At 39.0% G+C, this 22,207-nt stretch overlaps 1 protein-coding gene across 3 annotated transcripts in view; it reads left to right on the forward strand.

Annotated features, from left to right (window-relative positions):
• The window catches only part of LOC122559103 (protein bassoon-like), a 368,910-nt gene that overhangs the window by 341,513 nt on the left and 5,190 nt on the right, over nt 1-22,207 (forward strand). For all 3 annotated transcript variants that reach the window (XM_087994486.1, XM_087994487.1, XM_087994488.1), the window contains exons 8-9: nt 8,391-8,469; nt 16,898-16,996. In XM_087994486.1, coding sequence (XP_087850612.1) covers nt 8,391-8,469; nt 16,898-16,996 — 178 coding nt within the window. The remainder of the gene's footprint in view (nt 1-8,390; nt 8,470-16,897; nt 16,997-22,207) is intronic.

The raw sequence follows: 22,207 nt of genomic DNA on the forward strand, positions 1-22,207 counted from the left end.
CCCAGGCCCGGACCAGATTTGTCCTCGGCTGCTTTGGGAAACGAGAAATGCAATTGCTTCGCCACTTGCGAAGATCTTTGCATCCTCGCTCTCCATTGGAGTCGTACCTGAGGACTGGAGAGAGGCAAATGTAATTCCTCAATTCCTCTCTTCAAGAAAGGAAATAGGGAAAATCCCCGGCAATTACAGACTAGTAAGTCTCACGTCTGTCGTCTGCAAGATGTTAGAAAGGATTCTGAGGGAGAGGATTTATGACCACCTGGAAGAGCATGGCTTAATTAAATGCAGTCAACACGGCTTTGTGAGGGGCAGGTCATGCTTCACAAATCTTATCGAGCCCTATTATAGGAAAGATGTGGATGCTTTGGAGAGGGTTCAGAGGAGGTTTACCAGGATGCTGCCTGGGCTGGAGGGCTTATCTTATGAAGAGAGGTTGACTGAGCTCTGACTTTTTTCATTGGAGAAAAGGAGGAGGAGAGGGGACCTAATTGAGATATGCAAGATAATGAGAGGCATAGATAGAGTCGATAGCCAGAGACTATTTCCCAGGGCAGAAATGGCTAACATGAGGGGTCATAGTTTTAAGCTGGTTGGAGGAAAGTATAGAGGGGACGTCAGAGGCGGGTTCTTTACACAGAGAGTTGTGAGAGCATGGAATGCATTGCCAGCAGCAGTTGTGGAAGAAGGTCATTGGGGACGTTTAAGAGACTGCTGGACATGCATATGGTCACAGAAATTTGAGGGTGCATACATGAGGATCAATGGTTGGCACAACATCGTGGGCTGAAGGGCCTGTTCTGTGCTGTACTGTTCTACGTTCTATGTAGTCCAAACCAGACCTAACTACTTGCTGCATACAATTCCGAATTAAGAACACAGGTATGTACAAGACACACGAAGCACAAATGGCAAATGGTCATTTAGGAGCATTGCATCTAATTTGACGGAGTGGAAACAGAATAATTCACAAATAAAAGGAAAGTGCGTTGAAGTGGTATGCAAATTAAACAAGGGTGATGCAGGAAGGAACTTTTTCACACAGCGGGGAGTTTCGATATGGATTGCACTGCCTGAAAATGTGGTTCAGGCAGTTTCAATGAGACATTCAAGATGGCATTGGATGAATGTTTGGATAGAAATGGTGTGCAGGGATATAGGGAAAAGGCAGGAGATTGGCACTAGGTAATAGAACTGGTGCAGGTATGATGGGATAAACATCATACTGTGCTATAACAATTCTATGATTCTGTAGAGCTATAATAGCAGATTTTTAAGGAAATATCTAACATCATTCAGCAAAGATTATACCAGTGAGAAAGAAATATTATTTAAGATTTATGCCAATGAGTAAGTGAAGCACAGTATTGGCTAATGATATAATTAATCAAAAGACACATGGTACAAACCTCTAAATATTGGTGGTAGGTCCAAGAATTGGACAGAATTTAAGAACCAGCCAAGATTGGCTAAATAAGGTAATAAAGGGGCAGAAAGCAGAGTATGAGAGAAAGTTTATGAGACTATAAAAAGAGATAGTAAGAGTTTTCACGGATATCTGAATAGGAAAAGAATACTGCAATGGTCATCCAGAGAGAGTCTGGGGGATTTGATTAGCAAACAAATATAGAAGGTTTTGAACAATATTTTACATATGTCTTCACAGTTGAAACTTAGCAAAGTTCCTAAAGATGATTTAAACTCAAGAGATGACAAGGAGACATGAACCATAAACAATAACATCACCAGGGAAAAAGCACATGAAAATTAATAGACCTAATGACACAGATCTCCAGGACTGGATGACTTGCATCCCTGGGTCTTAAAAGAAGTGGCATCCTAAATAATAAATACATAGGTGAGAATCTTCTAAAATTCATTAGATTCCATTGTTCCAGAAAATTGAACAATAGCACATATACCAACTTGATGCAAAAAAAGGTTTGAAGCAGAAAGCAGAAAACTATAGGCCAGTTAGTCTGGCATCATAAGGTGCTAGAATCCATGATTAAGATGGTCATATTAGGATCCTTAGAAAATCATGATGTGGTCAGGCAAGGCTGATATGCCTTTGTGAAAGGGAAATTATGTTCTAGAGTATAATGATGAAGTGACACTCAGAGAGGGACTGGTAGATGCGATGTATTTGGATCTCAAAAAGGCATTTGATAATATGATAAAGGTTGCTGCACAAGAAAAAGTAGTTGGTGTGAGGGTAACATTAGCATGGATAAAGGGTTGCTTCACTATTCAATAGCAGAAAGTAGGAATAGATGGTTCTTTTTTGAGCAAGATGCACAGGTATCAGTGCGGGAGCCTCAACTACTTATTATCTTTCTCAATGATTTGGATTCGGGGATTGAACATACGGTAGCTAAATTTGCCAATATAGGAAAGTAGGTTGGCAAGAAGAGGTTGAGAGTCCTCAGAAAGATATCGATAGATTAAGTGAGTGGGCAAAATCTGATCGATGGTGTATAATGTGGTTCTGAATAAACCTGTCTATTTGAGCAGAAATGTAGAAAAGTACACACTTTAACTAGAAAGGTAGTACAGAGTGGTGCATGAATCTGAAAGTTGATATGCAACCACAACATATGATTGGGAAGGCAAATATAACGCCATTGTTTCTTGCAAGTAGGGATGTTTTACCGCAACTATGCAGGGTGTAAGTGAAAACACGTCCCAAGTAATTTGTTACAATTTTGTTTCCTTATAATTATAAAATGTTTGCTTTAGACTCAATTTATTTGTTGCTGTGTTGAAGGGATTTTCTTATGAAGAGTTGTTGAACAGTCAAAGTTTAAATGATAGATATGTGATCTTATTGAAACACATAAAATGGTGACAGAACTGGATAGAATGGATAAGCAGAAAATGTTGTCTCTTGTGGGTGTGACTAAAACTAGAGAACATAGTTAAAACTCTTAAGACAGATTTGAGGAGGATTTTTTTTCTCTGAGTGCCATTCTCTTCTTGAGAAGGTAACACAAGCTGAATCTTTAAATTTATTCAAAGTTGAATTTGATGGATTTTTGATAGAGGAAGGCACCCAAGATTATGGGTGGCAGACAGGAGAGTGGTGCTGAGATCACAACCAGCTCAAAATGTTGGAACAGATTTTAAAGGGCCAAACAACCAAATCTTATTCCTACATCAAATGCTGTTATGTTCCAAATCATTTAGGGAAGCAAAAAAAGTTGCATCCCTTTAACACACCATGCAAATGAATCTCTTCAAAGCCAATTTGAGATATGTTTCCTCATTGTACTGAACATCAAATGACTCTTCAGTGAAATTAAAGTCGTGAATATCTAACGTACTACCTACTAGTTGTTACGTATACTAGAGTTCCTTGCCTCACTCTCGGACAATATTTGACTCCGGTATGTGCAATATTGAAATTTAAGTCAATGTGAATGAGTTTAAGATTGTAAACTCATAGCTGGGAAAGACCAAGGTTAATCACACTGTGATGACGTCCAATTTCATTTCAAGCTTCTAGTGGGCATTGAGTTTGGCAAATATGTCACTTTTGCACAGCATGTGCAGCGGATCCTGCAGAGTTTCTCATAAATAGCAAGATGTCCTTGCTCCTTCGCTCTCTTGACCCCAGATTGCAATACAAACACAAGATTAGCATATACCTGTCAACAAAATTTATTGGGACAAAGTTTCTCAGAGCAAATGGTGTTATTGATTTTTCCTCATATTACTAAATTCTTTAAATTCATAATGAGAGAGGAGCCCATAGTCTGGTAGGACTAAGGAGACTTTATCTTTATCTCTACCAGGTTTGACTACATATTCTAAAAATCTGTAACTGTTAAGCAGATGGAATCTTTAAATATCACTTGGGATTGTTCCCCATTAGGGTGCGCTGAGCTCAATCTTCTTCAACATTTCAGCATGTTTGTGTCAACAGGCCTCTTGCCAGTACTTGATATATTCATTCACCAGACCAGTAATATGTGCATGCTTATTTTCCAATGCGCATCTCACAAGCGAAATCATTTCCTAAATGTTAAAGCTGAAGGATGTTACATAATATTTTAAAAAAGCAAAAATATGCCACATTGCCCTTCAGCCTGTTGTACTATGTAATAAAATCATGGCTGATATGATCTTGCCCTCAACTTCACCTTCCTGCCAGCTTCCCATAACCTTTGATTCGACTCCCTCGTAGTTCAAAAGTTTGTCTATCTCAACCTTGTATATATGTGATGATGCAGCTTCAGCAACTCTCTCTGGAGTGCAGAATTTCATAGATTAACAATCCTCCCAAGAGAAGAAATTTCTCTTCATCTCTGCCTTCAAATTGTCATCCCTTATACTGAACCTGTGCTGCTTATTGCAGATTTGTCCACAAGGGTAAACATCATTTCCCTGTTTGAGTCTTATTTATTTCAACAAGATCGCCTCTCATTCTTCTAAACTCCAACAAGTGTAGGCCCAACCTGTGAATCCTTTCCTCTGAAGACAACTCTGTCATCCCAAGAATTAATCTGGAAAACCAGGTCTGAGTTGCTTCTTGTGCAATAGGGAGTCCAAAACTATACACAGAACTCTAAGTGTGGTCTGAGCAATTCTGTGAGCAGTTATAATAACATTTCCCTTCTTTAGAACAACATCTCCTGTGCAATAAATAAGCAACCTTCTGTTTTACTTCCAAATTACATGCTGTGTCTGCATACTGAAGTCTTGTGTTTTGTGAACAAGGTAATCTAGATTTTTTTTAATCAAAGAGTACCATAATGTCTCGTCATTTAAATAATATTTTGTTTTCTATCCTTTCTATCAAAGTGGATAAGCTCGCATTTTGACCATTCATTTAATCCATTTATGTGTTTTTGCATTCTTTTTGTATCTTTACCCTCAACGTTCATTCCCATTTTCCCTTGTATTATCTCTGAACTTGACTTAGAAATATGTGATGCCTTCATCCAAATCATTAAGAAAATTACAGCTGTGAAAGTTGGGGAGAGTTCAAGTGTGGGGAAGTTTTGACAATTACATTGACAGAACAAGACAGTAGTCAGGGTAATGATAACTAGATGGTGATGAGCATGGAAACATAAGAACACCAACAAAAAAGGGTCAGAGCACAGTAGATTTGTAATAAGATAAAATTAAAGCCATGTAATATTCATAATAAGATAGATCAATTGAACGTACAATAGAAATATGTACATATAATCTGAAAGCCATTATGTCAAGGTGACCAGGGCTAGGAATTGAATATTCAGGCTTATTTGACATTTTGACAGGATATGCAGAAAGGTAAAGGCGGAGGGATGGTCCTGTTAATAATGGATGAGATTCTCATAGTGTGAAATGATCTTGACCCCCAGGGCCAAGTGTAAAATCAATTTTTGGAAAGTAAATACCAAGCAGACTCTAGTATTAGCACAAGTTATAATACCACAATACTGAGAGCCATGTCAGATGACATCTTCAGTTTTCAAAGAAAAACTGTGACAAATCACTTTTGTGAAAATTATGCTGAAAACGTAATGCTTTCAAGTGAGCCGTGAGTGAATTGACCATTGGTTACAAATCATGCAGTATAAAGGCTCAGACCTAGTCTTTACATTTGAACTGTTACATAGTATTAAACAATCAGATTTCTTTCATTCATCTTTTGTAAAATAAAATTCTTTATCATGACACTAGAGAATAAAGTCAGTAATTTTGCGGTGATTGCATATCAAAGGCATTCATAATGTATTCTCTTGGCATAGGAAATTAGAACAAGGCAGTGACACCGAGTTATTTGAACCCTTTAGTATTTCATTGCCTTACAATAAAAACTCCAGCCTATACACGATCATGCATTTGTTCTGCAAGGCTAAACAATAATTTCACTGCCCAATAGAGTGATAAATAAAATCAATAAATGCACATGGCTGAACAATCTCTTGGCAGATTCCTTCCACATTATTAAATTATTTTAAAGTGTACTTGAAATTCCAGGAGTAATAATTTTTCTGTGCCGAATGTATAGAATGAAAGTAAAACAGCCCAGCAAGCTGGTCAGCAAATGAATGGATGAGGTACATTGGTTTTTCACATGTGTTCCTCACCAGGCCATTTTTCTCCACCAGATCTGCTCCAGCTGAGTTTGACTTGCATCCGTCCGTGCAATCCCGGAAGAAAAAAAAATCAGAAAACTGTTGCTACTTGCTTTAACTAACCCAGCCACTACTCTCCTGCCTTCATGCCTCTGCAGCCAGCATTTAAGTTCAATTATAGTTAACAATAAAATAATCACACATACGTTGTTATACCCAACTGCTGGTGGCCAGGTGGTGTAACTAGTTTAAACCGGCTGACTCTTTTCAGCAACTAGTTTTTGCTGTCATGAAGTGGCATATCCTGTTAACCGATTGAGAAATCTTTTGGTTAGCTGATTAAAACCTCTATCAGGCTTGTTTTTATTGATTCATTCAGATTTCAGAGGGACTAATGCTAAAATGATTTTAAACATTCCAGTGCAACTCACAGATCTAAGTTAGAATGTTGCTTAAATTTGTTTCACATACTGAATTATGATTGTTTCGTCAGTATGTGGTTGAATGCATTTGCTCTAATGGGGGAAGAGGACAATGTCTGGTGCACAAATTAGAGAGTAAGATTTTCCTGGGTATACACGATGGGTATAAATAATCAACTCCCAGTAAAAGCAGCTAAATGTAATGTTGCTTCCTTCATTTAGGAAGAGCTGGAAAAATTCAGAAATCATAGTATATTTATTGAGAACTGATCATTGCTAGGCACAAGAGACTCTGGACAGTAACGTGAATAATGGAAGTGACAGTGTCTTTTCATTGAGGAGCTAACAAATATGTCACAGAATAAGCACCCAAAGAGATAAGTTACGGAAGTTGTAATGAGCATGGTATGTGAAAGGAAAGGACTATTTATGCCATACTATTGTTAATGCCTGCAACAAGCAGAAGTAGGTCATTTGCCTCCACGAGCCTTCTCTGACACTTAGAAGGCTGTGACCGATCGGGTTATAACCTCAAATCCACTTTTCCTCCAGCTCTTGTTAATACTTCACCCCCTTGCTTACCAAGAATCCATCCATTTCTGCCTTAAAAATAGTCAAGGTTTCTGCTTTCAGAAAGAGAGTTCCAAAGACGCATGACCTCCTGTAAGAAAATATATTGCCACATTTCTGTTTTAAATGGTGAATCCTTATTTTTTAAACAGTAACCTCTGATTCTAGATTCTCATGTAAAAGGAAGCATCCTCTCCACATCTGTCTCGTCAGTATTTCTTGTGATTTTATTTGTTTCACTCAAGTCACCTTACTCTTCTGAACTCCAGTGGATCCAAGCCTAGTCTATCAAATCTTGTCCTTAAATAAGAAGGCATATGGTATGCTTGCCTTCATCGGATGGGGTATTGAGTATAAGAGCTGGCAAGTCATGTTAAAATTGTACAAGACATTGGTTCGGCCGCATTTAGAATACTGTTTACAGTTCTGGTCGCCGCATGACTAAAAGGTTGTGGACGCTTTGGAGAGGGTGCAGAGAAGGTTTACGAGGATGTTGCCTGGTAAGGAAGGTGCTAGCTATGAAGAGAGGTTGAGTAGGTTAGGATTGTTTTCATTAGAAAAAAGGAGATTGAGGGGGGACCTGATTGAGGTCTACAAGATCATGAAGGGTAAAGACAGGGTAGATAGAGATAAGCTTTTTCCCAGGGTGAAGGATTCAATATTGAGAGGTCACACTTTCAAGGTGAGAGGTGAAACGTTTAAGGGGGATACACACAGCAACTACTTCACACAGAGTGTGGTAGGTGCCTGGAACGCATTGCCAACAGAGGTAGTAGAGGCAGGCACGGTAGATTCATTTAAGATGGTGTTGCACTCTCAGATGAACATGTTATCCAGGAAAATAGAGACAAAATTTAACAGAATTGCAAGTTCAGTATGTCACTGGAGTGCTTGACAAGTGTCGACCTTGGCTCAATGTAGCACTCTGGCCTCTGAATCACAAGGCTGTGTGTTGAAATGGTATATGGAGGTCTGAGAACATGATCCACTTGACATGCCAGTGTAATACTGAGGGACTGTTTCACCATTGGAGGTGGCAGTATTTTGTATGTAACTGTAGTAGTCTGCCCTCTCAAGTGAATATAACTCATACCATACCTCTACTCAAAATATTTCTTCCTGATGCTCTGACAAGTATTTATCCATCAAGCACTATCATTGAAAAGATTACCTGGCATTTGTATTTTACTGTTGTAGTATCTTGTTGTGTCTGAATTGCTCATGAAGTGGTTTGGAATTGATGTCATGAAAGGGCTATATGAATGGGAGTTCTTCTTTATTTTGTAGACAATGTTTTCTAATGGCTGTTTCTTCCCCTTTTTATTACCAGACCAAGCCAGGCCAAGCAACCACTGGAAAACCTGCAGTGAAGCAAGCTACCGCACCACAGCAAGCTGCTCATTTAGCAGGTATGTTTACTAGCCCTAAAATCTATCAAAGCACCAATTCCACTCAAAAGGGAGAATGTTCAGATAAACTTCAAAAGTGATATTGTCTTCATTAGAGGGGAACAGGGGTGTAGTAGTTCAATTTGGAAATTGAGATTATCATTGTTGGATGAAAAATAAAAGACCATATTTTACAGTTGCAAAACGTATTGTGACATGCTCTATTGGATGTATAGTTATACATTGAGATTTAAAAGCTGATACCCACAAATTTGCTGAAGTTGTGAGTTGTTATCAGTCCAGAGCAAACAGCTAGGTGAACACTAGGCATTTTATCTCCTTACTAATAAAAGTTGAAATGTAAGCAGATGAAGGACGAAGAAGGAAAGTGAATTAGAGGGATGTAATGTCTGGATTAGATCACTTACAGTGTGGAAACAGGCCCTTAGGCCCAACAGGACCAAACCGACCCGCCGAAGCGCTACCCATCCAGACCCATTCCCCTACATTTACCCCTTCACCTAACACTACGGACAATTTAGCATGGCCAATTCACCTAACCTGCACATTTTTTGGACTGTGGAAGGAAACCGGAGCACCCGGAAGAAACCCACGCAGACACGGTGAGAATGTGCAAACTCCACACAGTCAGTCGCTTGAGGCAGGAATTGAACCCAGATCTCTGGCGCTGTGAGGCAGCAGTGCTAACCACTGTGCCACCGTGCCACCCACTGCTATAACATGACAGTTATGTTCCTTTACAAGCTTGCGCTAAAGAAAATCATGCTGTAGAAGATCGCTAATAGAAGTTCACTGTACCTGTTCAGTATAAAGTTTTAGTTATCCAAACAGCAACCACAATTCAAAGAGTGAGCTGCTGGAAAAGCACAGCCGGTCAGACAGCATATGAGGAACAGGAGAATCGACGTTTAGAGCATAAGCCCTACATCAGGATTGCTGCCTGGTTGGCTGTGCTTTTCCAGCACCTCACTCTTTGACACTGATCTCCAGCATCTGAAGTCCTCACTTCCTCCTAGCGTCCACAATTCGTCAATCGCATTATACCCAAATCACGCTGATGAAGCATACGTTGTAGCAGAACGACCTGTACAGACAAATAAATAAATATGGAAAATGCAAATTGGATTGAGATAGAGTAACAGGCAGAATGGGAAGCAAAAGAAAAAGGTTCATTTAATCTTGGAATTTTTTCTAAACATCTAAGACAATTCACAACCTCAAAGCACAAAATTCCTAAGTTTATAATGGTTTAGTTTCTGAATGAGGCAGATAACTTGGTAATCATCACCATTCCTTAATATTATTAAAATACTTACAGTGCTAATTAGAATTCTTGACTTTCTGTGACAAGTTTAATGTGAAAATAAATTGCAAATGTTGCAACTTTGTCTACAAAAGGTGAACTTGAACACCAGTCACCATGGATCAGTTCTAACCAGCCAATAACTTGTGAAAATTTGCAAATCACTAGGGCTGTCTTTTCTTTGCTGTTTGACTTTCAGGTTAATAATGGTGTACTCTGATCAGATGCCATTATTATGTTAGCATATATCGATTGGATTGATGCCTGAAGAATGAATCCAAAGAAAAGAGAAAGGCATATGTTCTAAGAGAAATACAGGGAAAAGCTGATTGGGAATTCATCCCCTCCCCCTTCACCACCTTCAATAAAAAAAAAAGGGCTGTGAAAGAGGGAATGTGGCTATTAAGGGAGAATAGTAAGTTGATTACATATTTGATGAAAACGAGCAAGCACAATATGTAATGCCACATTTTCTGAGTGACTGTAAATGCGTAAAGGGGAGAGGTGTTCAGTATTGTTCCGTTCTGCAGCCATTTCTATTCACCTTGAATATTAATAATATGTCGAGAACAAGTGTTAATTTTAATTTGCTGATGATACCAAACAGAAGCTACAGCTTGAGGAAGCTGTACAAGGATATTGATAAGATGGGGGCAGCAGGAATAATCATGGTAATGATAGTGTGTAAATAATTAGTATGTTCTGAATCACAAATGGGTTCAATACTGTGGAAAAGCAGGGCGTTTAGAGGCAGGAAGTGAAAGACAGTACCTCAGATTGATGAGGCTGTAAAAATAGCTGATTGAATTCTAGGCTTTATCTCAAGCTATAAAATATAAAACTGAAAAATGATGAGCTCACGTAACACATTAATAGGATTTCAGTTAGAGAATAGGATTTTTTAAGAATAGGATTTTTTGCTATCAAAACGGTTTTGTGACTAAGATGACTTACAGTACGGATTGATGAGAACAAAAACAGAAATTGCTCAAAAATCTGGCAGCATCTGTGGAGAGAAATCAGAACTAATATTTTGGTCCAGTCACCCTTGTTCGGAATCTAGAAGAGATTTTCCAGGAATTTCTGTTTTTGTTTAAGATTTCCAGCATCCACTTTTTTTAATGTCAAATTGAATGGAACACTGCCTGCTGTGAGGAAACATTAGTTCAGATTTGAAAAGACTTGAAGAATAACCTTTTTGGAAGGATACAGATTTTGGGCAAATATGATATGTGTTTATTTTCAGAAAGAATGGAAAGAAATGGTTGGAAATAGATCTTTTCCAGTAGTCAAGAATTCAACAATAAAGGGCCATGTGTCTGGCTATCAAGTTGTTTCTTTTCAAACTACTCTTGCAGCTAATGGCCCATTCGTTCTTTATTCCATTATTTCAGCGGATCACAGAGATCCACTTTTCCTCCTCCTGCTGCACATTATTGACAGCATGGTACCAGTCTAATTCTTTGTTTTTCCTTCAGATCACACATCCTTAGCAAGCACAACATCCAGTAATCCAATGCTGCAACCATCAATTCACTGTACATCAACTTTGTACAGGATACAAGAAAATATTTGACATTTGGTTGATGATGGTTTGCACCAACTCTTTCTAATTGCCCTTTTTTTGACTTATCAGTACATCAATAGTCAGTATTCCTCTGAACTTTCTTCCTTTGTTCCTTCTGAGGTATAAACATACTTGTCCTGCATTCCTTCCAACATTCTGCTACACTGCTAGATTCTTTTTCCATCTCTCCAGTCTGAATCATTGCATTCAGTATTCTCGCCCTTGTTCAATTTTCTGCATTTTAATTCCCAAGCTTGAACATACCAAATGGTGCATCCCTTCCAGAAAATCTTGACATAACTTTGTGTTCAAACGGGCTCAAAATGTTGTAAATTGGAATGAGATTATTAATAGTGCTCTTTGTCATCTTTTGACATCAAGTGCAATTAGTGATTATTGGCATCAAAGGTGATCATTAGATATTGAAAGCATTCATTAGACACCAAATGCAATCATTAGACATCAAACACATTAATTAGACACAAATGCATTCATTAGGCCTCCTCCCATTAACACCATCACTGCCACAATGACCATGCCCTCCCACCCATTCCAACAGATTCTACTCTCACATTCCCTTATCCTTTCCCAGCTGATTTTGCTACTTACCCGAATGTGTGAAAGCTCCCAAGTCTTCCCCAGTCCACCTCTGATGCCATGACTTGAAGTTACTGTAACCACTGGACACAGAATACTTGCAAACCTCCTCCCTCCACCGACAACTTGGACCTTCCCAATCTCCATTGCCCATTGGTGGTACAAGAGGTCCAGCTAGTCTTCTACTCTTCACTACCACCTGTAACATGGACCACAGCTTAGATCTCCTGCCTCTACTTTGTTTATCTGTCCTGTCTGACCCTCATGTTGGGACCTGCAACCTAATGTCTATTAAACCTTATCCCCTGTGAGAGACACTCAACCCCAGTGAGGGTCTGTGTGTGTTGAACCCATACTCCAGTGAGAACCATACTCAAAGTACTCCAATCAGTGTGAGAGAGAGCGACCCTTACCTGAGTGAGAATTAGTATTTGTGGAACCCAAACACCACAGTTTCTCTTCATCTCTCTATCTCTCTCTCTCTCACACATACTCTGTCTCATACTTAAAAATAAGGCCAACATATGCCAAATGCCCGTCTGTGTGGGTTTCCTCCGGGTGCTCCGGTTTCCTCCCACAGTCCAAAGATGTGCAGGTCAGGTGAATTGGCCATGCTAAATTGTCCGTAGTGTTAGGTAAGGGGTAAATGTAGGGGTATGGGTGGGTTACGCTTCGGCGGGGCGGTGTGGACTTGTTGGGCCGAAGGGCCTGTTTCCACACTGTAAAGTAATCTAATCTAATCTAAAAACCTATAAAAATGATCTGTAGCAGGCCCATGATCTCTGATTATTTCACATTCAAAGTTGCCTTCCCTTTCAGAGGAAATTTGTTTTCCTCCTTGAGCTGATACATTTCAGTAAAGCAAAGAATGGATTATTTTTTAATCAATCTGCAGACCTTGTGTCAGTGTGTTCAAGCAGAGCACAGCCCTGATTATTCAGATGTGGGAAAGCACCTGCATACTTTGAACTCACCATTCCCTTTTTCCATGTTTGCAACTCTGACCTTCTGCTGCAGGACCGGGAACTTGAGAATATCGACTGGAGCTCTCCCCGTCTGCTGGTGACCCAGGTCTACAACTTGGACCTCTGTCACATCTCTGAACCTGATTAGACATCATTTACTTTAGCATGGAGTCTTGGTTGTCATTGGTCTGTGCATGCTCCAACATATTCAGCAGTGGCAAGAAGTGAAACTTTAAGCAATACTCTCAGCAGCTATCCAGAGAAATACTGGAATTTTGCATGAGGCAGTGAAACAATAAATTTTGGGAAATCCAGGAGAGCTGGTCACCCTCAGGCCTGATGTCCTGCCCGTTATGATAACTTTGTTTAAAAATACCCATGCTGAATAATTGCCTCTTCCCTGTATATGGACTATACCCATAAAGCTTATGCTTAACATATGTATTAGACTCAATGGAGCCAGTCAGATTCTGAAGGAGTCCAGTGAGCTACTGTATTTGAAGATTACACAACATAGCTAAAGCTATTGTACGTGTGTGGAATATTGATTGATATGGATGAAATGAGACAAAAATGTCAGCATTGGAAAGGAAAAGCAATTCTTAAAATCACAGTTATGGGGGGAAAGGGAGGCATTTTTTGCACCCCTAGTGATTTGTGCATTGTTAAACAACCTACACGTGACTTACATAAATATTGCATCAGCTGCATTTCATAAAAATCCATGGCATGGTATTTATAATGTCATCTGATATTTGAAACTTAGTCAAATTCTTGCTATGATCCCTTGAACTTAGGATCTTTCCATACAAAAAAGCTCTGGTCACTTTTGAGTCTAGTTGAATGCTTCTGAGTGTATTAAAGGTAATTAGATGACCCTAAATGATTGCAAATGTCACTTGAGTACTGTTGATATCAACTAATGGCAAGTGATGTTGGTTGATCATCACTTGGGATGCCAAATGACTGCTTTGGAGTGCAGATGATACTGGTTGAATGCCATTGAACACAAGTGATGTCACGTTACTATGGTTGAGGATTATTTCCCTATTCGAGTATGTCTTTTTGATTTTGCCCTCCATTTTCCCCTCTGGAATACAACTGAAATGAAATACACAGTATGATGTATTACATAACAACACAGATAACATGTAATCATTAGCCTCTGATGAATCAGTTGACCTTAACTATGGAAAGGAGTGTGTGCAATTTCAGAGCTTGCATGAGAAAGGAGAAACATCAACTTAGAATTATTAGTACAAATCCAATTCAATAGCTCTGTGCCAAAAGTATTTGTGGTTACAAGCTGCTATTAAAAGGTAGTTTCAAAAGGGCAAAAACTGCTTCACAAATTGATTCAACTAGTATGAGAAGGGGTAATGGGATTGGGGGTACAGATGATTGATGGAATTAGAATTTGAAGGAAGTAGTTATGATATTGGTGTTGTGTTTGCAACATTAACCCACTGTGTGGTCAAGAAATCCAAGTCATTTAAATGTTTTTGCTTCATCAACATGTATTGCCAATGGAGACTGGCTAATGAACACTTCAATTGATCTCTCAGTTTGTGTAGGAGAAATGTCCTGCTAAAATGAGAGTGGATTGGGATCTGAGTATTCCAAACACCTCTGTTTTGCTGCAGTCTCAAAAAGCATTCCTTGTCATCTGTCAGAGAGTTAATAGTTCCATTTATGAAATGTTACATGGTGTATGCAAGCTACAGTAGTATAAAGTTGAAACTAACCTGTCTGTGTCAAATTGTATTGTCAAGTAAATCTTACCCAACTTACCAGAATGATTGTGACCATTGTAAATGTCAAGTGAGAAGTGGTAAGATTGCTTCTCTCTCTTTCTACCTCTTGGTTGACCACCACAGGAGTTCTAAAATCATTTGCTTGTCAATTTAGTGAGTATTTAACTGTTTGAGGGCTATGAATGTAGAAGACACGAGCAGCTTGATTCTTAAAAGGAAAGGAAATAATGTTTATCACCCTGATAGATAAATAAATCAAAAATGCTTGAACTCACACTCAGACATGCATCCACGACATTGACACTCACACAGAAGTAAGTTCAAAGAAGGGATTAAACAATGAACTGCAGATGCTGGAGATCTGAAATGAAATCTGGTGAAACTCAGCAGTTCTGGCAGCATTTGTGGCAAGAAAGCTGAGTTAGCGTTTCGAGTCCAATGGCTCTTCATTAGAATGAACTCTTTGTCAAGCTCTTCATCTGTTCTAATGGAGAGTCACTTTTTCGAAATGTTAACTCTGCTTTCTTCCCACAGATGTACCAGACATGCTGAGATTCACTAGCAATTTCTGTTTTTGTGGTAGGATAAACTGTTTGAGTGTCCAAAAGAAAGTTAATCTTATATGGATCCTGTAGGTTGACGGATTGGATTGTTTCAGGCTGTGTTCGATGGCACAGCTTTAATGTCTTTGATGGATGACCTCTGTCCATTCCTCTGAAAGCTAACACCTGTTTGCCTTATGTTGAAAATGCTGCCTGCTCTGTCTGGCTAGTCAAATACGAACAGGGTCTACACTCGTAGAGTAGCTAGAGAGAGAATGTCAGCCCACAAATATTCAGTTTGCAGGTATCCATTTGTGGTCTCTCTGACACTGGAAAAATAGTGTTCTTATCATGATATCCATTTGCACACTAACCAGTTAATAATTATGGTCATCCTAGGTTGAAAAGCCTGCATTCCAGCTCCATTTTTCCAGTGATTAATTTAGTGATCAGTTGGACTAGCTACTCTTCCAGGGATTTTGTCCAAAGTGGGTTTAGTCTGCACACTCCTGAATAAACAGACCCCATCTGAATATCTGTCAGGAGTTTGGGGGCCAGTCCATTCACAACTCATTAAAGCTGATTCTTCTTGTACGCACAGATGGCATGACTCACTTTCTGATAGATCTGTAATTTGCAATGTAAGTATTTGGCCACTTTGCAAACTGCTGTTCAGGTCACTTGCTGTTGTTGGTCTCCTAAGAAAACATATCCTCTGGTTCAGTCAATTCAGTAAATAGTCATTTTTGATATGAAGACATGATTTTAATAACACAATATGCCCATTCAAATTCATCTGTGCAGTGTACACTATTTTAAGATGAGTAAATCTGGCTTCAGCCCTGTTGCAAGCAGATTGAAAATCGAAAAGTATTTAAACTGCATAATGTAGAATAGATTTTAACTCTGAATTGTTGCCAAGCTTCCTGCCTAGAGTCGCTGATTTCAAGAACTGGGGCTTCATTATCATCACACTGGCTGCTGTCTACCTCTGACGCATGCCAAAAATCAACTGGCTTGTTTGTAGGCAAAGATCAGGAGGTGTAGATACTGATGGGCTCTGTCAGGGTCTGTGGCTGAAAATGAGTTAGAGCCTCCCTCTGGGTCTCAGCATCATGTTTGATCAGTTACAGGACTCCAGTTAGCATGTGACTCAGAGGGACTCCTCAGTCAGCCATTGTAGAGCAGCTTATGGCAACTACTCAGGGTCATGAGTACATGGCATGGTCTTCATGTGATTGAATGTGCTGTTTTGTTAGCCCACAAATATTTGGGCACATGGTGCAAGGTGTCACATGATTAATAAATTCTAGAGTAGAGGTTTGCTTTCTTTCCTTTTTTGCCACTGCTCAGTCTCACCCTGAGGGATTTGCTGGTATTCACACTTCAAGTTCATACCATTTTAATCAATTAAAGTCCTCCCTACTCATTAATTACAGTGCAGTATTAGAACAAGGAATAGAAATGCCAAATTTTAATTCCCATTCAGCACACTTTGTTCTGGGGAGAGAAAATTAATCTGTTCCTTTTCACAGCGAGTCCTCCATTTCCCACCTACTCCAAATATTTCCCAATGTGCATTTCTTGGTGAACAAATTATTGAATTGTGCTGCAGTGACAAATAGTCTGGTGATACGTAATACAAACAGTATTTCTATGAGATTTGCGAATACTTATAGTCTTTATTTGGCTCTGACTAGGTTCCAAACCAAGCGAAGAAAAGGAGGGTGATATCGGAGCTTTTGTTTCCAAAATGTTGCCTGGAGGAGCAGCTGAGCAGGCTGGAAAACTGACTGAAGGTAAGAAAAAGGTGGTCAAAGTAAAGGTGAAGGAAGAGCTAAACTAATTTGTAATTTCCATGGATTAAAATGCTGAAGAAGTTCCTAATTTTTTTGCCTATTAGATAATCAACTTTCTTGCGTTACTCCCAAGAAATGCTCTTATATCTTGTTCTCTCTCCTTTCAAGTTTACATTTTCAGCTTAGAAGAAACATATCCCTAATAGTAACGTTGTTGTCAATTTTTCTGCATCGGTTATTTAGGATACTTTTATACTTGTTTAACTTTTTTTTCCTGTTTATCAAAGTAAGGGAGTGGTACATTTCCCATTTAAGGGGCCCTACCTCAGCTTGAAGCATTCACAGGTCAGCTGAGGTGCATTGCATTTTGATGCAGGATGTTGACTGTTTCCTGACAGCAACACACACTGCATCCATTGCAGTATTTTCCATTTGAATGTCTGAGTGAGATTGTCAATGTTGGAGTGAATTGTTGCTAACTTCAGCATTATTTAATGACAAGCAAAGTCATTTAGAATTGAAGGAAGTAGGATCAATGCTAGTCTTTTGAAGGAGCAGATTTCAGCTGAACTGGTAGTTAGAATAATTAAAGCGGTGATCAGGGTAGTGGGGAAGGAGAAAATCATCTTGGATTCTTATTCCTTGTTGCTATCCAGCAACCTCTGTTAGGAGCATACAAATGTGGAAGTACATTTCAACAAGAGCTTGCATTTTTAGGTGAGGAATGAAAATAGAAACTGGTTAATGATGTCCCGCTGTGATCTCCAGCACTTTTTGTTTTCAGTAAAGATTCCAGCATTTGCGGTAATTTGCTCCTCCAAATAAATCCTGCACCATTTTGTTGCTCCTTTGCAGAAACATTTGCAAGATGTTAATTTTGATTCAATACCCACACACTTACATAGAGTTAAGATCAGGCCTGTTAGATCTGTAACTTATTACCTGTGATAGAAAATATGATTGAGGCATCGCTTCCTGAAGAAAGGCTAATGCCCGAAACGTCGATTCTCCTGTTCCCTAGATGCTGCCTGACCTGCTGCGCTTTTCCAGCAACACATTTCCATCTCTGATCTCCAGCATCTGCAGACCTCACTTTCTCCGCATCGCTAACTTAGATTGAGAATAAGGAAAATTTACTCATTGGAATAAGGAATTCCATCAGCATACACATTGAAGGGATTGCTGCAGTGCATTAGTTTAAGATTCTGTGTTTGTCTGAAAAGAGTTGTTGGCACAACAGAACTACAGCATTTAGTTTTTATTCACCTGAAAGTTGCTTCTGACAGGAGCAGGTGAGATTGAAGATCTTTGGTTGATAGCTAATTTTCCCAAAAATTCTAAAGGTTTCTGACTTACTACCACTTCAGCGCTTTAGTGAGCTCCATGAAGATAAGATAAAATGTGTATCCTGTTTCCATGATGTGAAGGTGCTGGTATTGGACTGGGGTGGGCAAAGTTAAGAATCACACAACACCACATTATACTCCAACTATAATGGAAGTACTAGCTTTCGGAGTGCTGCCTGATGAAGGAGCAGCACTCCGAATAAACCTGTTGGACTATAACATAGCGTTGTGTGATTTTTAACTTTACACTGTTTCCTATGTTTTTGTTGTTGCTGGCAAATGGAGAAGATCATGTCCACTGTACATCTCACAAGATAAAAAAACACAGTCTTTTTAATGCATAAGTCTGCAAGTACTTTGAACCTGAGCCCCATGAGTCCTTCCCAGTATTGCGAAGGACCTCTCGTCAGGGTGAATAAGTTGGGGATGTAAAAGCTGATGGTGTCCACTTTAACCACAGCCAATTGTCATTTTTAAAACCCTTCTGCTTCAGTAATGTTCTTCAGGGAAGGAAATCTGCTGTTCTTACTTTGTCTCTCCTACATATGATTCTAGATCACAGCAAAGCAGTTGACTCATAATTGCCCATTGGGCAACACATCCTGGCTGAATCAGCAACACCCATGCCCCTTGGATTAACCTTTGAAAAAAATTCACCCTCAGGCACTTCTGAACAACGAGGAGCTATCAAAACTCATTGCACCTGATGAGGCACTGACAATTCACCGCTGATGTCATGCAAAGAAGCAATGGTCTTAGCCAGAGAGATAAAAAAACAATTGTTATTTCGAAAATTCATCATTAATTTGAAATTTAGTCATCCAAGAACCTTGTCACAGGACCAAAATGTCTGGTCTTTGCTAGAAATGTTGAATTGCACATCTTCTGAATCCTTGCTTCAGTCTCGTTGAAAGAAGTTTGCTGCTAACATTATGTCATTATGTTAAGAACCTAACTGGTGACACTACAGCCAGACACCAGGTTTAGCCATCTCTAGTAAATCTAATTTGAAACCTAGTCTCCAGAAGAGCTGAAGAGTCTTTTATTGAAGAGTCTGTACAGCAACATCTTTTTGCTGCACTTCCATCAACTTCAAAGTGAATTCTGAAACTTCAGCCAATTTCACCCACCTGACTACAAATGTCGGAGAAAAAGAACCTTCACTGGAATTGACTTCCAGGGCTCAGAGACAAAAACTTGCAAACTAATGCCAATATCTTTGATTTATAAGTTGCTCTTAAAAACAATCTCTTTCCTTTTATGTTTATGTGTGTATTGCATGTATCACTCCCAGGTCTGAATGCATGAATCAACCATACCTCTGATCTTATCCATAAAGGAATTTATTGTCGACAATTTATGATTAATCATTACAAATGAAGAGCATGGGGAAAAAGCACCATGGTCTATTAAAAAAGTGAAAGTAATAAGAAACGGTGGCTCAGCTGCCTCTCAGTACCAGGGACTTTGGTTCGATACCATTCACAGGTGACTGTGTGGATTTCATACATTCTCCCTGTGTCTATGTGGGTTTCCTCCGTGTCCTCCAGTTTCCTCCCATAATCTAAGGATGTGCAGGTTGGGTGGATTGCCCCATGCTAAATTATCCATTGGGTTCAGGGATGTGCAGGCTAGGTGCATTAGCAATGGGAAATGAAGGGATAGGGTAGCAGTGTGGGTCTGGGTAGGATACTCTTCGGAGTGTCATTGTGAACCCGGTGGACCGAATGGCCTGCTTCCACATTGTAGAGATTCTATGATTCTAAGAAAAATTAAAAAGACGTCTCTGCTTCCTTAATAACAGTTACGCTCCTAAGTTAATGATTAAGAATGAAAGTAATTAAGTTCTCACTAATAATTCCTGTATTTAAACCTTTTTGCTTGGTGCCCAGAGATATTCTGCACATGTCTTCAATTACTTGCTGCATATTTCCTTGTTAACCCTTACTTCTCCAAAGGAGCTAATTCCAATAATGGGAGGAATTACTGGAAATAAATTACTATAATTTTACTACTTGATGAAAGTGTGTGGATTTTGAAATACTGAAATAGCTTTACTCAATTTCTACTACCTTCTGGGAATTTTTGATCTGAAGCTAAAATTGCACAAAGACGTTAAAATATAAATCAGTCATGAAATTATCATAAAGATTATGTTCAGATTGAGTGAGCTTGAAATTCTTATCAGAAATAAGAGCAGGAGTTGACCATATGCCACCTAGAGAATATTTAATCATGACTGATCTTCTGCCTTAATTCCCTCTCCCCTCACTTGATTCTCGGATGTTAAAAACCTGTCCACCTGAATTTTGAATATCTTAAATAAAGAAGCATCCAAAACCTTCTGAGAAGAGAATTCCAAAGATTCACAATCCCCTGAGTGTGAATTTTTAATTCCAGCCCTATGTTATTGAACACTCATCCTGAGGTTGTGCTCCAGATTCCCAGGCCAGAGGAAACAAGCTTTTAGTGCCAAAACTGTCAAATTCCAACAAAAGAATATAGAATTCAGGAAAATAAAAAAAACTATCGTGTTGAGTAGCATAAATTCAGATCTAGGCAACTTGTGAGGTGAGTCGTTGATTGGTTTGGCTGAGGAGTACACAAGTGAAGTAAGTGCCTGAATACGCAGTACAAAACATTCTATGTCAGTAATTGTCAATCTCCATCTGCAAGCTGCTATTAGTAGAGTCAGAGGTTGTTCTGACAAAGCATTGTTGAAAAACACCAATGCAACAGAATTGAAAGCGCTTAGCTTTTGACAGTGCCATTGAAAGTATTCTACATCCAAGCACTTGTATCCCTTACCATGCTAAACATTTAAGTGTGGCCTGTCTGACATCAAAAACCTTTTTTGCAGAAACCAGTGAACTCCTTGGAGTTATACCAGCTTTCCTGTATTGTTTGTTTTGACATAGGAATTCTAGTAACATATATTTCAACTTGGATGCCAAGTTGCTAGTCAACAATGAAAAGTTTTGCTTAAACTAAAAAATCTCAGCCCAGGCTAAGAATCATGTTTGTTAATTGTAACACTAGAAATTTCAGGAAGCATGGATCCTTTCTTTAAAAAAAAATTGTATATCACTTTTTTTATTACCACTGAAGGCACGTTACAACCAATCATGCATTTTTCAAATACAGTCACGATTGTAATGTAGGACCATGATTGGCACACAACAGGTTCCCTTGACCAGCAATGTTATAATGATCATATAGGAGAAAGTGAGGTCTGCAGATGCTGGAGATCAGAGCTGGAAATGTGTTGCTGGAAAAGCGCAGCAGGTCAGGCAGCATCCAAGGAACAGGAGAATATAATGATCATATAATCTAGCACTCTGCTCCTCTTTGTAAAAAAGTACCATAGGAGCTTTTGTATCAACATGAGAGAGCAGCTGAGACCTCAGTTTAATGTCCCATCCAAAAGGTGGTACCTCCAACAATTTGTATTTGTTCATGTTTTGCACTGAAGTGTCAGCTTAGATTTGATGCTCAAATGCAGGAATGTGACTTAAAACCAACACCTTCTGACTCAGACCCAAGTATGTCCAGTTGAGCCAGAGCTGATGGTATTGTTTTTCAGACGAGACATTAAATTGTTTTTCCTCTCCAGTGGGCAGTAAAATCCCACAAATCTGTTGTGAAGAAAAATCAGAGGAATTACCTGGTGTCTTGTATTTATCCCTCATAATATATTCACTATATGATGATTTATGAGAGCATATGTGCTTGATTATAAAAATATGGTATGTCTGTGATACAAAGAGTAAAAAAAAATTGGTTTAAAATGCAACTTATTTTTTTCTACTTTCCAAATCATTATCAGATTATTTCATTTATGAATTGTTAATCATAATGCTCTTTC

Source organism: Chiloscyllium plagiosum, unplaced genomic scaffold, assembly GCF_037043375.1.
Source record: "Chiloscyllium plagiosum isolate Xiang-an unplaced genomic scaffold, Cpla_swu_hap1 HiC_scaffold_14, whole genome shotgun sequence".
NCBI classification, from domain to species: domain Eukaryota; kingdom Metazoa; phylum Chordata; class Chondrichthyes; order Orectolobiformes; family Hemiscylliidae; genus Chiloscyllium; species Chiloscyllium plagiosum.